This window comes from Phallusia mammillata, chromosome 1 (assembly GCF_965637545.1).
Source record: "Phallusia mammillata chromosome 1, kaPhaMamm4.hap1.1, whole genome shotgun sequence".
In the NCBI taxonomy this organism is placed as follows: Eukaryota; Metazoa; Chordata; class Ascidiacea; order Phlebobranchia; family Ascidiidae; genus Phallusia; species Phallusia mammillata.
The window spans coordinates 23,102,238-23,118,952 of record NC_137252.1 but is presented as its reverse complement, the minus strand read 5'-3'; the positions used below and the strand labels follow the sequence as shown (position 1 = coordinate 23,118,952).

The following is a 16,715-nucleotide window of genomic DNA, read 5'->3' as shown; positions in this document are numbered from 1 at the left end:
TATACCTTATGCAACTTATTGTCTTGAATAAAATCATCAATGGCGCGTTGGAAGGTAGCCACGCCATTCGTCACGCCAAAGGAAGCCGTTTGTATTGATAAAGTTTACCACACGCTTCAAATGCGGTATACGGGCGTTCGCTTTCCAGCAATGGAACTTGATGGTAAGTAGAACGGAGATCAAGACAGCTGTAGAATCGATCTTGAGCAATTAAATTTACAATTTCCTCAATCTTAGGTAGAGGATAGGCATCTAACTGAGTATATCTATTGACCGTGACAGAATAGTCAACGACGAGTCGTTTCTTGTGACCTCATGAAACGACTAACACCGGCGCTCTCCAAGGAGAACGGGCAGGTTCAATGATATCAGACTTCAGAAGCCGTTTTATTTCCGCATTGATAAATCGCAAGTCTTCTATGCTGTATCGGCGAGACCGAGCGGCAATAGGTGTACAACCAGGCAAAAGAAATTCGAAAAGTCGAGGAGGCTTGAGCGTTGCAGCGGGTAAGTCCAACAAAGAAACGCCCAGAGACGCGATGCGAAGCGGGGGTTAAGCGCCTCCCATAGAAAAAGTCACTTCTTGATGTCTCTGGAGAAAATCTTGCCCAAGAATGACATCAGCACAAAGGTCTTTTAAAATACCGAAAGTCAGCGAATACGAACGGCCAAGTAAATAGATTGTAGCCGATGTAGAGCCAGAGGTGGCAATAGATAAACAAGAAGAAGCACTAGTAATGGGCGTATGAGGGCCGGATGTCTGTAAGTGAAGTGATTGAGCTACCTGTTTGCTAATAAAGTTACCGGAGGCACCAGAATCAATTAAGACTTTCACTGGATTAGACTCCAACGAGCCGTCTACGAGAGCGGGTCCCAGACTTAGGGGAGCCTCAGCGAGAGAGTGAGGTTTGAAAGCGTTTGAAATATAGCGTCGTGGAGAGAAACACACAGCTGAGGTGGGACGGAAACGAGAGCTGCTTTGATTAGAAGAGGGGCTGCTACGACAAACCTGGGAGAAATGTCCTCTTTTCCCGCAGTTATAACACACAGCTTCAAGAGCCGGGCAAGCAGATCGGCTACGATGCATTGCACCACCGCAGAAATAACAAGATTTTGCCCGGGGTCGATTTGTACGTCGAGCAGTGGCCAGAGGCACATCGTGGTACAAATGAGCAGATGAGCTAGCGGCGCTTTCTGTACTGCCGCCGGCGCTTTCCGAGGGTGCGGAAGCAACTAATGAATTTTTACCCATCAAGAGAGATTGTTGCTGTGATTTGGCAAGATTTTCAGCGATTTCGGCGGCTTTAAGTAGGTTTAAATCTTCAATTTCTAAAAGACGCTGCCTAATCGAAGAAGAAGAAAGACCATTAATGAAGGCATCTCGCGTTAAGTCGTCTTTGTATTGATCAGCAGTCACAGAAGTAAAGGTGCAATCTTTGGCAAGAGTTTTCAGTTCGCGTAGATATTCAGATATGGATTCGTCGGAATTTTGAATGCGACTCAGAAGTAGATATCTAGCAAATACGTTGTTCTTCTTTTTTACGTATATTCGCTTTAGTGCCACGACGATATCTTCAAAAGAATCGGCATCTTCTACATGAGAAAAAGCATCAGGTGATAGACAGTTTATAATAATTCGTTTCTTGTGAGCGGCAGTAACGGTGTTTTCGCCTTCAGAGAGTTGGTCAATGTAATCTGTAACAGTGCGAAGCCAATGCGTAAAGTGTCTGCCAGCATTTGGAGCTTCAGGTTCTATCGTCAAAGTGTTCGGGCGTAAAAGCAGCTTGTCCATCGGATATCTTCTGTTGCTTAAATTGCAGTAATTGGCTACATAAACGTAATACAGTTTATTAGCAAGCAACAGAGATCGACACTATAAGTCCTGTAATGTAAAATAGAAGTTAACACAAAATGTCAAGTAAACGCGAAAACTACAACTGAGGAAAGCAACACGAAAACGAGAGAGTTTAAGCGGAACTAAGGAATGTAATTAAACTGCGCAGGAATACAAATAACCCTTAAGGCACAGAGTGAACAAAATACAGAGCGGAGCCCACGAGCGTAAATTGCTTAGTAGCTCGCTGCAATAAGTTTATCACATATATCATTTTAAGTGCTGCGTCCTAGCATTTTGGTTTGTTGAAAAATGCCACTGGATTCTGCCTTCAAAATGTATGATAACAACTTTGGAGCTCAGTAGTACTTGCCTACTACAAACAAATCTGATACATCTACTGACTAAAAATGACAGTCCACTACTAAACTCTACTTGTCAAAACAGTACAAAATAAATCAGTTTTCATAGGCAAGGCTATCGGTAACGGATTTTGAATGTATTATCGGTTCACACATACCTCAGCACAAAATCTGACCACACACAATTCTTTAATAATGCACAGCTCGAATATACCATTAATTAATTGGACACAATGTACTTGAGATAGCATCATGGTATGCCAACTCTTCTTGTTTTGTAATTTATGACCTATACGTTTTATAAAAGTTTTCAGTTGTTGGCAATTTTGTAAGTAACATTTAGATTTTGGATGATTGGGCCATTGTAATTAACATCCCGTCCTGTGCCGATTGGGGCATTTTGTGCATTTTGGACATGTATTGTTTGATTCCCGTGCTGATTCCTTTCTGTAACACAATATTCATGTGTAATGTTAAAATCTTTAAATTTAGTGCCTAAGATTATGCTATATTTGCAAAATATTCCAATTCTATCTCTAATTAAGTTCTGTTTGCTCCAATAAGAGTGTCAAAAAACTTTTTATTAACACACATAAAAATACAAGCTTTTGATTTACCAGTTACTACAAATTCGACATCCGGTTTCAATTAAACAACAACACAATCTCAGGAGTTTTTGTAAAATGATAACAGTATTGATGGGGTGTGATTATTTTAACATGTTGAGTTGAGTGGAGTTTATTTCGCCGGTGATACAAATCGTAGCAGCACAATTGCGCGAAAATATAATCATCAAGCCGGAAATAGCTGCGCAACGTTGGGACGTTATAAAGCGCGACGAAGGTAAGGACACAATTGGTGGAAAGATGATAAACGCGCTTCAGCTATACCGTTATTATAAGCGTTATGTGAAGTGGACTCACATCAGAGCGTGAGGTTGGCGCGGGACATCAAGACTGGGGGGCAACGTTGGTGGAACCAGTCAGCTTTGGGCTTAAAAGCTAGCCACCCGTGTTAGGGAAAGATAGTGGGGTTCAACAGGAAAAGAAACCCTGTTGGATAGTTTCCGGCACCAGAAGGAAGGGTGCAACACAAACATAGTGACGCTGTAACACGATAGTTGTAAAACATCAAAAAAGAGGAAAAACACAACAGAAAAAGCAATAAAAATAAAAAAAGCTGAAAAAGGGCAAACAGGCCAATGTACAGAATAGATTCGTTTTCCAAACTAACCCGAACTTTTAAAGCTTTTTGTCCACATTGTTACATTGTTAGCATGTTCAAGAAGTACAAATCAAAAGGCAAATTTAACAAAAAATACACCTCTAGCTGTGGAGAATCATTATTTTACTTCTGTCAAAATAGTGTTACTTCCGCTAGAATATATATGTCCAATGTCGGCTTTGAAACAGTTTTGTAGAGTATCGTGTGAAGTTAACACAATAAGCGCAATTAACATACGAGTGCCTTTATCGTGTGACGGCATGAACTTTTTTCGTCATCTTCACAAGTTAGAAACTTTGTGTCCCACTGCGAGCTCTAACACCTTTTACCTATTCGTACCGTTACGTTATCAGTATCTTGTTCACTATATTTACATGCGTCGTAAGGTTTACACTCTTTCTTCTCTTGTAGAGTGTAAAATATATTCAGCAAAAGACACTTCTCCAGTAATTATCCCGACGTTATTTAACCCGGCTAACCTCTACAGTTTCCACTTTCGCTTACAGAAAACCGAAATAGTGTCATAAACAGCGAAATTTGGAATGGTGATACAAAAACTTTTGCATTGTGCTTTACAATACGTGCATACTTGCAAAAACATTTTGACATGTAGTAACCAACAGATAACCTTAAATTTACGCAGTTTTAGTAAAACACACTTCGTCGTTTTGTTTAAGAACTATATTTTGGCCGGACCCTTTAATTAAAGAGCACCTAAAGTTATGTTTCTATATACAAATCTGTGTAAATTACTAAATGTAAAATATCAACAATCTCGATTTCAGGTTTAGTTAACTTACCTTTAGATGATCTCATGTAAAAATTTCCTGTTAGTAAAACTTTTTTCGTCTTGTTCTCTCTGGATCTTTGTTGGTAAATCTCAAAGAAAAACTCTTCATTATTCCTGTTTTTGCTTTTAGTATATCCAGCTTTTTTGTCACACAAGAAGCTTGTTGGTGCAACATGTCGGTTCCAAATGTCTTTAATAGTTCGATAACTGCGTGGTCCTACTGTGTAGTAATCACTTTTTAGTAGTAATATGACGTTTCTTTGATCGTAGCTGTAAAACATGACATTTAAATATTAAAGATATACTAAGTTTTTTTGTGCGATTAACCGGTTTATGGGATAATCTGGATGTTGTATAAACAGTAAACGTTGTTAACATTTGTGCCCACAGCCTATCTACACATTTGCAGCTAAAACAAAGTTGCTATGACGCCTTTCGCTGACAGAGATGCTTTTATTCGCTTTTTCTTTCTTAGAACGAGATCAATGTTTACAATTCCTAATTGCCTTGGTGATGGTGCAAAGTAAGCTTATGTTTAAAGCATCAAGGTAAAAAAAATATTGAGGAATTCGATGGTTTCAAAATAAAATTTTAACAACTAATGGCGGACGAAATAAATATAACGGTAGTAAAATTATGACACAATTGTGACAAACTGTGCAAATCACACCTAGTTTTAATCGTTTAATAGGCATTTTACGTTTTTGCCATTTATTGACCCATTGTCATGGCTTTTATGTTTTTTTTAAGTTGTTGCCACGTCATTAACAAAAATGCTCAAAACATATTGATCCAAGCCACCATCGATATGTTATTGTTTTTTAAACCTTTAATTTGTGGTGACGAGTAATATTTATAACAAACGATAAACGTTTTACGGCCTAATGGGGTTCCATCTGAAACTATTAGTTCGAACACAACAGATAACTCATTAACATGGCCATACCTATCAGATGTTCGGCTTTTGTCAAAAATAATGCCAAAATTGCATGGAAAAATTCGATGAAAGAACCCACCATTTGTCGCCTTGCGGTTGCGTGAGAACATTCATTAGGCCACAAATGGAGAAGTAACGTTGAACTTTAAGATGCACAAAATAGGGAAGGGCAAAAATGGCAAATAATTGCTGTATATTTTGCGGCTACAGTGTTATTCCAGTGAACGCAAGTCACTGAAAGACTCCTGTCGTGGGTTCGAATCCCACCGTAAGCAAGATTTTCTCGTTGGGGTACTAACACAGGAATTCACAGCACCAGTTTTGCGAATTTCCGGTAGGTAGTGCATGCAATTTTTTTAAATGATAGTTTGAACTTGGCCGAATGGCCTGGCGGGCCTGACCCATATACAGACATAAAAAAACCTGATCGGGATTCGTCCCCGCGAGGTTGCTGGGTTCGAACCCCGTAAAAAAATGCTGAGGGTTGGGTGAATGGTCATGGGTGATGTCATCTATGTCTAAACTGGTGTGGTTGAATTAGGCAGTAAATTAAAATTTTAGATGTTTTTTTACCTTATTGTAAAGCTGTCTTCATTTATATTTTTTTCATCTTCTTCTTGATCTTGGCTTATGTACTTTTTATCAACTATTTTCCATCTCAGCTCATTAGTGTCTAAAATCTTGTAGCATTTTATTGTTTTAACTTTTAATAGACCACATTTAATCTTGATGCTGTTCACAATGCCCCTGAAACTACAAGAAGTTTTATGTTAATGAGTAAAAATTATAAGGTAGTTCTAGTACGTAACTTTGGATGCTGTCTGTTGCAGTTAAGCTATAAAATTTTGCCTGTCCGACAGTTATACATCTTCTAATGTAAAATACTTACAATGTAAAATGTGTTGTTTCAAAAGACAATTGGTTACTTTCGTTTAACTTCAATTGTGCCAATTCATCCCATGTTAATCCATCATTACTGCTTTCAATCTGATGTGGCAAGTACGAAATAAGTTGTAAAAAACACCCACAAAAACTCTAACATTTTGTTGTTTTACAGTTTTTAAAAAAAACCTAAAACACGAAAAAAAATCTTAAACTTACCACAACATATACATCTCGTTGAGAGAACCTTTTTACAAAGTTTGTGGGCAAAGTAATCCGTATAGGTTGTTTAAATGTTTGCCCACGCGGTTCACATCTTAGAACTGGAGTAATACGTGTCTGTGGATTAATTTTTTTTCTTTTGTAAAAGTCGTTTAATATGGTGAATGTACTTTTTTGTCATGACACCTTGGAAATACTATTGAGCACTTAAAAAAAGCAAACTTATTTTGATAAATTATTCAGAAAAATGCAAACCCGGTTATTCGGTCTGGTTTAACCGATCCCAAACTGCTGCCAATAACTTGTCTATAAATTCATAACCGGGACCAGCCCTAAACTGTTGCACATGAGCGATCAAGACACCCTCTTGTGGGTGTTTATACCCTACTAAAACAAACAAACATACTAACCGATTGTTCATTTTCGTCAAATACAGCTGTAATAGATATTTCCTTCGTCTCATTTAGGGCTCGAGGCGGAACTTGTAATTTGCAGCCCGACTTCTGAATTTTACATCCTTTTTCATCTTTTACTGTTACGGTGTGACTTTCCTTTAAACATGTAATAGTTGATTGGGGTTATACTTTTTTCGAAGAAGGTACTATATATGTACATCATTATTATGTGGTTGTAAATTTGAATCAAATGGCCGAATGCGGTGCTTATTTAACTGGATATGTTTGATAGCTGAAAAATCGAACCATATTGTATCCGGGTGAACATGAAAGATTCACAGTAAGTTGTTACGAAAACGACGGGGCTAATGAAAAGGCAATATTCGATGTAAATAAAATACGGGATTGGAAAACACTTTAAAGGCAGGCGTTATTGATCGATATTTCAATAGTGGCTTGCGTACTAGAAAGGTATGTTAGTCGTGTATTCCAGCCGAAGTGCGTACGATTATGCATGCACCGACCTTTGAGTTAAGCCATTTTACAAACCTCATGTTGAATGTGCTCTTCTGTAGGTCTTGTAAATTTGTCGTTTAGCTTTAGACACCATTTAATGTGTTCAATGGCCCGTATTCCCGTCTCTTAGACATTTCCTACCACGTACCTTGTTTTTAAATATTTTAAGGCAGTTGACGTTGTCTTTTAATTCCATCAGCTGAGCTTGACTTAACTCTATATCCCTTTTGTGCCACTTTCCGTTGCCGAAATCCAACGCCAATTTTTTGGCTTCTAGAGCTTTTGTTAACATTTCGATTGCCTGATCGAACCTTCCTGTATTGAAGTAAGTGTAGCCGAGGTTGTTTAAAGTGTAACTGTACACAAGTTGTTTGGATGCGTCTTCTCTGTATGCATTCTTCAAGAGCTCCAATATTTCGTTCAATGTATTTTCACGGCCTTGCAAATCGCCCACAAGAAATTGGGTGTATTCAATGTGATGAAGACACCACGTGATATTGTGTGTCTTGACTTTATTATCGCCAATATAAACTTTTTTTGTACTTTTCAACATTTCTCGCATAATTGGAATAACATGACTGCTCATCACGGATTTTTGGTGTGGCTGCTTTTCGATCATTTTCTCGGATATTTTCTGAATATTCCACGAGCATCTGTGCAACCATTCAATATGTTGCTGGGGTGTAGCCACCGTTTCCAACAAACCAGAAGAAATTTGAATGTACATAATCGCGTCAAAATAACGATCCTTTTTCAAAAGTTTGTAGGCAAACTTCTCCAAATCTTTGGTGCTGATGTCCATTTTGTATTGAAACAACGTTGCTAGAAATTTTCTTGCTTTGCTAGCTTCTTCAAATTCAGCATCCTTTATCATTTGCGAGTATCTGTCAATAATACTTTTGATTTTATGTGGATCTCTGTAACGTTCTACTTGTGCTGCCGGTTGTGTTAAATTCAAAGGTAACTCGGTTTCAACCTCTTGTTGGTCGATTATAGTATTAGAACGGAGAAATGTAACCAATTTCTCTTGTGACTCCACTTTTTTTAGCTTAGGCTTTTCATTTTTTTCAAGCGTTTCAAACTTTTCTTCCACAATTTCCAATTCTTCTTTGGAACCTTGGAAAGCTTTCGGATTTGCCTCCTTCTTTGCGGTGTCAGTTTGATCTCCTGAAGCAGCTGTTTGATTTACAGAAGTAACATTTCCCGTTAATTGTTCTTGAGGCAAAACATCTTCTGCCATTTTTTTCATTTGTCGATTTTCATTACTTTCTTGAATATCGGATTCCAATTTGTTTGCTTCCACAGTGGCACTGCTAATCCCCCCAGTATATTTCTGAAGTACTTGTGTATCAGTTCGAACAATGCCGCGATCCTCTTCCAAAGTGTCAGGAGGGGATGGATTTGTTTTTTGCTGCGTTTTTGTAGTTTTCTCAGCGAACGTTTTTTCAGACTCATTGGTCATGTTTCTTGTGTAACCCAGGGGGGTCTGGGTAAACTGATTTTCTTCCGCACAGTCACCGGGGGAATTATTAGCCGAAGTCGCTTTCGCAGATTTATTTTTATTCTTTGGTTTAACATGCGATAATATTCGTCTTGCACTTTTTTCAGTCAATGCACTTTGTTTTTGCACCCTAACACTGCGCATTGCGTTAGTGGTGTTCCCGAATGGATTGGTTCGCGTCTTTGTTGTAGCAACGGAACGTGACCTTTTCGTGACTTGTTTTGTATCCGTTTTTTCAACTGTCACTGGGATAAACACTGTTCGTATTGCATCTTTGGCTTTGTGGTTTTTGGCAGCTTCGGTAACTATGCGTTTCTGTTGTCGGCTGACAGACCGTCTATCCCTAGGTAAGTTTGGGTAGGGAGGAGGCGGACCCACATTCCAGACCGCTCGGTATATGTTAGTTGTTTCGTCACGAACTTTTTGCTCCTTTAGTGCCACTTCAGTGCCTTTCAATTGCCGATTTATTGTCACCCGTTGAGTATGCGTTTGAATCAAACCTGTCTTGTTTTCTTTCATCGTAGACAATCTCCCGTCCACGATTTTCTTTGTCCTTTCTGTTCTTACATTACTGATGTTTGGATTCCGCCACCTTGCCCGACCTCCTGAAGGTTTCGTCGTAACTTTATGCACTGGTTGGTGTTCACTGCTATCTGATGACGAAGTACTATCTTCCATTGTAAAATCGGAGCTTTCTGTACTACTTGACGATGTAGTTGAAGCGTCTGAGTCATCATCCGACGAATCGTAATCGTCTTCGAATCGCACTTGACTTTTTAACTGTTTCGTCTTTGCTGTGTAACTTTGCCTGTAGCTCTTACTTGTGGTTCCTTTCATTGATAATGCCGTTTTATTTCTATCCTCGTTAAAATTCCTGATTTGACTCTTTTCCTGAACACTCCGCCTCGATCGTGTGAGCGATTTTGCGGTTCCAGTTCGTGTCCAGGATTTCCCTCTAGGAGCTGTGTATATAGCTGGGGGCTTCTCATGAAACGCCTTTGTCCCTGAGAATCGTTCCTGCATCTGAACCCTATTGTCCTTTTCTGTCTTATCCAGGCGTCTTCTTGCAATTCTTCGTGTTTGGACTTTACCCTTCGGCTCATCTTCTGATGATAATGATTCGTCGTCATAGAAGTCGTCATTTTCATTTGGATCATCTGATTTAAGTAACATGTTGCTCGTTTTTGAAAAAAAATGCTTTGCATGCTAAAGCTGGTATTATTGTCATATCGACAACGATGAGAACCAGTAATCAAGAACGAACTTACCTTTTAAATCAAAAAGCTCCCCCAAGGTCAACGGATAGTCATCAAATAGAATTTCTAAAGTTAGCAAATGCTGTTTATTATCAGTTTATAAACCCAAAAAAGCTTTTTTTCATTTGTCACCATAGGCTGTATGGCAGCTTAATTTTCCAAAAGTAGTTAACCGATCTAGCTTTTTTAGGTTAAAATATCAAGGGATCTTTAAGTGCGCTCTCAATCAACCCAAAAATGTTAAAGTTTTTCGTAAAATCGGAACTTCGTAGCATCTCAATATAAATTTTTCCATCTTTTAAACGATATTTCACATCTGCTACATGAACTTGTAAGTTGTGGTAAAAACTTACCGTTTACTTTGGCCTCAAACGTGTCTGGTGCTGGTTTTAACTCTGCTGCCTCTAAAAATAGGGGACACAACTTGATTTGATCTTAGCCATTTTGTTCATTAGTATATCATCTACGCTCGGTTGACGTCGGTTGGTTGATGGATACATGAACTCAAGTGTTTTAGCATAATTACGCCTGAGCGCACCACAAATAAAATGTTTTCATTTATTTAACGTAATACATTTTTAATTTTTTTTTGATCGTCCTTATTTATTTTGGAAAATCCATGTCGATGGCAACCTTGCGCAACATACATCTTGCATTATCACAAGATGTAACTGATAACCCTGATTTAATAAGATTGTCGAGTAATTGTTGTAGTGTCGCAGATTTATTGGCATTTGACAGTTACATTTGTCTGTTTTAGAAATCTATACCCTGCATGCGTAAAAACCGTACATATTTGCTTACAATAACAATCATTTCAAAAAATCATGTAAATGACTATATACTTACTCGGCTTTTGTTTCTTTGACAATGTCCGGAATAAACTGCAGCAAATTTAGTATTTTAGTATTCTCTTGTATAAATTTGAACACTGACAAATAAACTTACCTAAATCTGTACCATTTGACTTTGTTGTTTTGCGGCTGTTTATTTTCCATCTGACAATTTCGATGAAAACAAAATTAACCAAAAAAATTCTGAATAGCTTTCCTGCCTACTCTGAAACGGAACCTTAAACCGATTAAACCGAATTAATGCGAAATACAGGGCATTTCTGTGATGAAAATCATTGAACATAAGCCTGAAATAAAGCGTCGGGTCAGAACCTTATTTGTGCTGATGTATTTAGCACCTTCAAAGCCGGTACACTATCTTTTGTTGCCCATGAAATAACTTGTTTTGTTTAAATAGGGAACAAAACAACTCTGTTTGTTGGTGGTGTCTGACTTTCAGCTTAACTAAGGATCTTGTAACAGCGTGATGCGATGTCTCTGTGATTCGGCAGTTTATACCAAAGCGTTCTATAAAAAAGATCGCTTACGTTGCTTTGTCTTTCGGTATTAGCGTAAATATTTATGCATTTTTTAATGTCGGCATTCGTTTAGTGTTAAGCCGATAGGGGTCAGGTATATATTTGTTATGTATAGGGCAATTATTTTTTGACCTAAAAAACGAAAAATTTTGACCTACAAATTGAAAATTTTGACAAATTTTGACCTTAAAAAACTTTTTTTTGACAAAATTTGACCTATGAAGAATTCAAGTAGTTAAATTACGCATTATCGTTCAAAAAGTTAAAATATGGCTAGACTAATCTAACTAGAGCGAAAGAATGTGCAAAAGTCTAACAGAAGGGCAAAAATCTGAACATAGACCTAACCTATTCTGAAAAGGGAATGAGCTAATTAAAATCACTGCCAAAAAACTGCAGCTAAGACACAACGAAAATTATTCAATACATTTGTATAAACGAAAGATACATGAAGTATCTAAAGCAAAATCGAAGCAAGAGCTGCACCTAACCTGCAGCTGCCGTAAAATGACTTGGGACCTACCAAAATTTTGCACGTTTTGAGGTGTGTTGAGCATCACGCCATATCAACCTAATTGTTTCACTCACTTGATGGTTTATGATTCGCAATAATTGGGGCAATGGGCCAATTACAACAGTATAAAGTAGGCTACAAGGTGTAAAACGAATAGTTTGCTGGCAGTGCAACCTCTACAACACCATGACAATGCAGTTTGTAAACAATTTTAATTTTGTAAAAAAATTTGACTTTGTAAACAATTTTGAAAATTTTTGACCTATTCTAAAAATTTTGACAAAATTTTGACTTTTTTTGACAAGTCAAAAAATATTTGCCCTAGTTATGTATTATAGTTACATAAACAACAGAGCTACACATTCGAGCTCGATAAATATTTTTGGCCAGTTCAGGAATTCCAACGCTTGCAATATGGGTGCAGGTTCGATTCCGGTTCACTATTTATTGTTTTTTAGGGGTCGGATTCAGTTCAGGTGTTTAAAACAAACCATTTTGGGGTTCGAGTTTTGTTTTGGTTCCGGAAAAATATCCGGTTTGAAGCGGTTTATGTTTTTAAAATTTATTTTGTTTAATTTTAGATTCTACTCTTTTATTTACACGGCATTATCAAATTCCAAAAAATTTTGGATGTCCACTGCGCGACACATTATAATTCGTCATTCTATATTAGGCTATAATTCATTCGCCCTAAAAGCTGTTATTTCCTGTATCATTTAGTACATTGTTTGAAATCAATAAATTTTGTGGTGGCGATTACAAAAAGTAATACAAGCTGGTTTTTACGGGTTCGGTTTCAGTTTAGGTTCAACGCTAAACAAACTAGGCTAAACTTTAGGTTAGCTAAAGGGTTAATCTCCGGCTCGGGTTTTAAGGAAATCGTATAGTTGAGGTTACGGTTCGGGTTCGGTTCCGCTTAATCCGGTTCTCGGGTTCAGCTCCGGATTGACTCCCTGTTTAAATCAAGCAGTATAGCAGATAATTATGTAGCCCATTATAACGTGGCGCTTCCAGCCAAATGTATTGAGATCAACAATTTGCTCAGTGGGTAGAGAGAGCTTGACTTTTAATAAGCACTGGTCAACTTTAATCAAAAATTACAACTTAATCAAAATATAAACTAATTGTGAACTTTGTACTAACTATGACAGTTTCATCCCACAAAATACCTTTACCTATGCAATAGGGGCTATGGCGGTTATATTGTAAATGTATATACAATAATAAATGTGCCGTCCATTTGTGCGCAAATTTTTCGAAACTGTGCAAAGGCATGAAATGTATCAACAAAATTTTAGCTCTTCCAGCAGTTTTTATTAAGGTATGCCAACGTTTCGATGTCCTATACGAGACACCGTCATCAGGGCAATGACATAAATTGCAAACACAAGTTACGTAGTAGCCTACGTACCAATGGTCGAGTGATAACACCTAGCTCAGCGGTTCTCAACCAGTGGGCCATGGCTTGATTACAACAAGGGAAAGTGCTGTGTTATGATTTTGCATTAAGTTATTTTGAACTTATAATATGTTTGAAATATGTTCTGCTTTTTTTGAACCTATTTTATAGTTTTTCTTTCATAAAAATTTACTGGGCCACAGAATATTTTAGGAATAAAAATGGGCCACGAAAGAAAAAAAGGTTGAGAACCACCGACCTAGCTCAATGGTGCAAAAGCGACCGATAAGTGATCGGCATTAGAACGTCCGTGCATGAAATGTAGATTGTAGGCTACGATAATACACCCGTCTCCAAATCTGACCTTCGGGACTTGGGTTTTACATTTTAATGTAAATCAAATATTTATAATTTTTGAACGCTACCAATAAAGTCATTAAAGACTTAAAATACGCGAGTCTTGACTTAGGAACTGATTTGACTGGAACCATTTCTAAAACTAAATTTAATGAAAAACTTGACTGTTGGGCTCGAGAAACAGCGTATTCTAGAAATCTGCTCAGAAAACATTTCCTTTTAAGACATACACAGTACAAGTGCACAACGTTAAGTACCTGCAACAAATTTGTTCTTAATATTGCGTAAATTAGAAACAGGATTTCTATGAAATAAATGCATTGATGGTTGTTACGCACGATTGCACAAATCTCTCAGTTTTTGTTGCATGAGAAAAAGGCACCGCCTCACGTTGCTAGAAAGTAGAAAGTTTGTTATGTTGAAAATCTTGTCCTAATAAGGTACCAACTATCAAGCCGTATACTGCACAACAGATTTCGGTACTGACAACATGGGCATGTTATCAATATTTACACCCACGTAAAAGGCAGTGTTAGGGTTTATTTTATGCAATGGAATATCTAAACTGGTCAACTGTTCCTGATCATATATTGGTGGACATATTTTCATATCTTCCAGTTAATGACCGATTGCAATCAAGCCTTGTCTGTAAATCTTGGTCAGAATGCTTCCATCATCCAAAACTTTGGAGCAAGTTTATGTTCAAGTTTGACACTGATATTGACAATGAAGGCAAAGCAATAACATGTATAGAAAAGTACTGCAAAGAGCTTAAAGATGTGGAAATTTATGTCAACCAAGCTCAGAAAATTAGTCGAGAACGGGCTCTTCAAGTTATGGATGAGCTTACTTCAACCCAGAAAAAAAAGCTTCAAAAGTTTGCATTTCATTTTACTGGAGCAAACCCACTTTGTTTCAAAGGCCAGGAAATATTAGACAGCCTAAAAAAACTCTTCTCAAGAAAGCCTGATGAAGAAATTGTGTTTCAGTTATCTTATGTTGATTTGAATCACTGTAACATTGCTTTGGATAATGATTTAATCCTAACTTTAGCAAACCAACACCAAGCTTTGAGAGTAGTTCACCTTCAAAATTCATGTCTAGTTGACAATGTAAAACCAAGTTGTATAAAAGAACTTATTCAGAAGTGTCCATTTCTTGAAGAACTTGACATATTTTATCATTGTCTAAATGACTCTGTAATGGAAGCTATGTGTGAGAAGCGAAAAGTACCATTTAAGATTTTGTCGCTTCTTGGCAACAGAAGTGACAAGTACAAAGCCATGATAGAAACAGAAATGTGGAAAAAGTTTAAAGAAGCAAATTCTGAAGCCCAAGTTACACTTCAGTTTCACATGATAATGCCCCACCATCTTATCATACCAATGTTATGTCCTGGAATTCCTTTGACTCGGTTGCACTTAAAAGTATATGGTTGGCTTACTGATGAGTTAAATCATATTGGTAGAACTTATTGGGACACCTTGAAGTTTTTGAGCTTTCATACAAGTTTAGACCACTCTACAAAGGCCCCACCTGGTCTGGAACCAGCTTTACTGGATTTGGTTTCAAGGTGTGATAAACTGGAAGAATTGCACTGCTATTGTACATTGCAGAGTGAGACCATTACTCGAATAAAAACAATGAAATCTTTAACTAACTCCACACTGTATTGTGAAACAACTAACCCGTAAAAAGTCATGTCGGTGATATTCTGGTCTGTGAAGTTACTTTTTTAATTTCAAGTAATGAAATAATACATGTTCATGTTACAAAGCTGCAGATCTTTTGCAAAAGAAAGGGTTTTATTTATGTACAGTATTATACAAAACATGGTATGTTTCTAGACTGATTTTGTACATTATTGATTTTTTGATGAAAGTGTTTTTTGGCTTTTATTCAAGTGATTAATTTTTTTGTGTGATGAAAAAACGATTTCATATTCTGCTTATGTTATATTGTCTATTTGAACTGATTAATACGTAATTGTTTTACTGTCTATGAAACATATTCTTCTTGTATTTTGTTGTACTATTGTGTGGAAAGTGGTAGGTTTTTTTCCAATGTTTGCAGAATTACAATGCTTTTTTTACCAAAGTTTGTGTACAGATGTTAATTATTGAATTTTAAACATGCACTTTTTGTTTATTTTTTTCTTTGGTGGCAGTGAATTTAGTTCACTGGTATGCAACCCAACCACCGAAGTGTATTTTATAACGTTTTTTGTTAACAAAAACTTTAAACCTATTGGACCTGTAATTGCAGTATTTGAATTTTCTTACATATAAATGCAACACTTCTTTAGACCATTGTCAGTGTTTTGTTTAAATGCACAGTTAGAGGTCTTAATTTAATGTGCCATGTTGTGATGTTGTGTTTATGTGCCAAATTAAAACTCATTGCAAAAACTAAAGTTAAAAGTAAAGTAAGTAAGCCATTAAAAAAGTTTTGTTATTGCCATTTAGATGGTTACAAAATGTTATTCGTGCATCTTAAAATGCCATAAATCTGGTGATGTGGCGAATTTCGTTTTGCCGGATTTATTCGTCCGAATTTGGCGCATTTTACGAAAATTCGGTTTCGGCCGAATATTTCATTGCGATTCCACGAACCTGAATTATTATGTACGAACCCGAGGCCCACAGGGTTAACATCATTTTTTTATTTTTTTTTATTGATAAACAATAAAAAGGAGCGAAAAACAGTAACAAATTACATCACACTTCAGTACATAACAGGCGACACCACTTTTTGCGGTAAGCAAGACAGTTTCCACGTTTTTTTGATACATGACATTCTGATACACGTACTGAATTAAGGAAGCGTACAAATCTAGATACCGTAGGTTTATTTTCACTATATTTACATTGGTAAATGACATATCTGGCACATAACAACATACAGTTAACCAATTTATCGCCGGATCCACCGTTGTGGACACCAAAAAGTAAATTCACGGGGGGTAACGTCAGTGGGACTCGGGTTCTAGCACTAATCCATGCACAAACGTTTTCCCAATACAGTCTAGTTACATGACAGGAATAAAAAACATGGTAAACGTTTTCTGTAGCATTTTTACAGAATGTGCACAAGTCGGAGTCAATTTTCCCAAAGGAGTGCAATATTTGGTTGCACACTATGGCATTCAGATTTA

The 16,715-nt window shown here is 37.1% G+C and overlaps 3 protein-coding genes across 3 annotated transcripts; 1 reads left to right on the top strand and 2 right to left on the bottom strand.

The window, feature by feature from the left end:
* Nucleotides 1-553: 553 nt before the first annotated feature.
* LOC145209255 (uncharacterized) lies at nt 554-1,792 on the bottom strand. Its single transcript, XM_080079524.1, has one exon. It carries the CDS (start codon nt 1,790-1,792, stop codon nt 554-556), a length of 1,239 nt encoding a protein of 412 aa, XP_079935650.1.
* A 90-nt stretch (nt 1,793-1,882) lies between these two features.
* On the bottom strand, nt 1,883-11,268 carry LOC145215703 (uncharacterized). The gene is made up of 11 exons (XM_080084446.1): nt 10,868-11,268; nt 10,769-10,803; nt 10,273-10,323; nt 9,932-9,985; nt 7,311-9,820; nt 6,662-6,802; nt 6,249-6,368; nt 6,037-6,134; nt 5,721-5,900; nt 4,221-4,480; nt 1,883-2,643 (listed from the first exon to the last, which is right to left on the bottom strand). The coding sequence occupies exons 1-11, from the start codon at nt 10,915-10,917 to the stop codon at nt 2,507-2,509; spliced, it is 3,636 nt and encodes a 1,211-aa protein (XP_079940572.1). The 5' UTR covers nt 10,918-11,268; the 3' UTR covers nt 1,883-2,506.
* A 2,628-nt stretch (nt 11,269-13,896) lies between these two features.
* LOC145215734 (F-box/LRR-repeat protein 8-like) lies at nt 13,897-15,974 on the top strand. The gene has a single exon (XM_080084448.1). It carries the CDS (start codon nt 14,113-14,115, stop codon nt 15,253-15,255), a length of 1,143 nt encoding a protein of 380 aa, XP_079940574.1. The 5' UTR covers nt 13,897-14,112; the 3' UTR covers nt 15,256-15,974.
* The last annotated feature ends 741 nt before the right edge of the window (nt 15,975-16,715 follow it).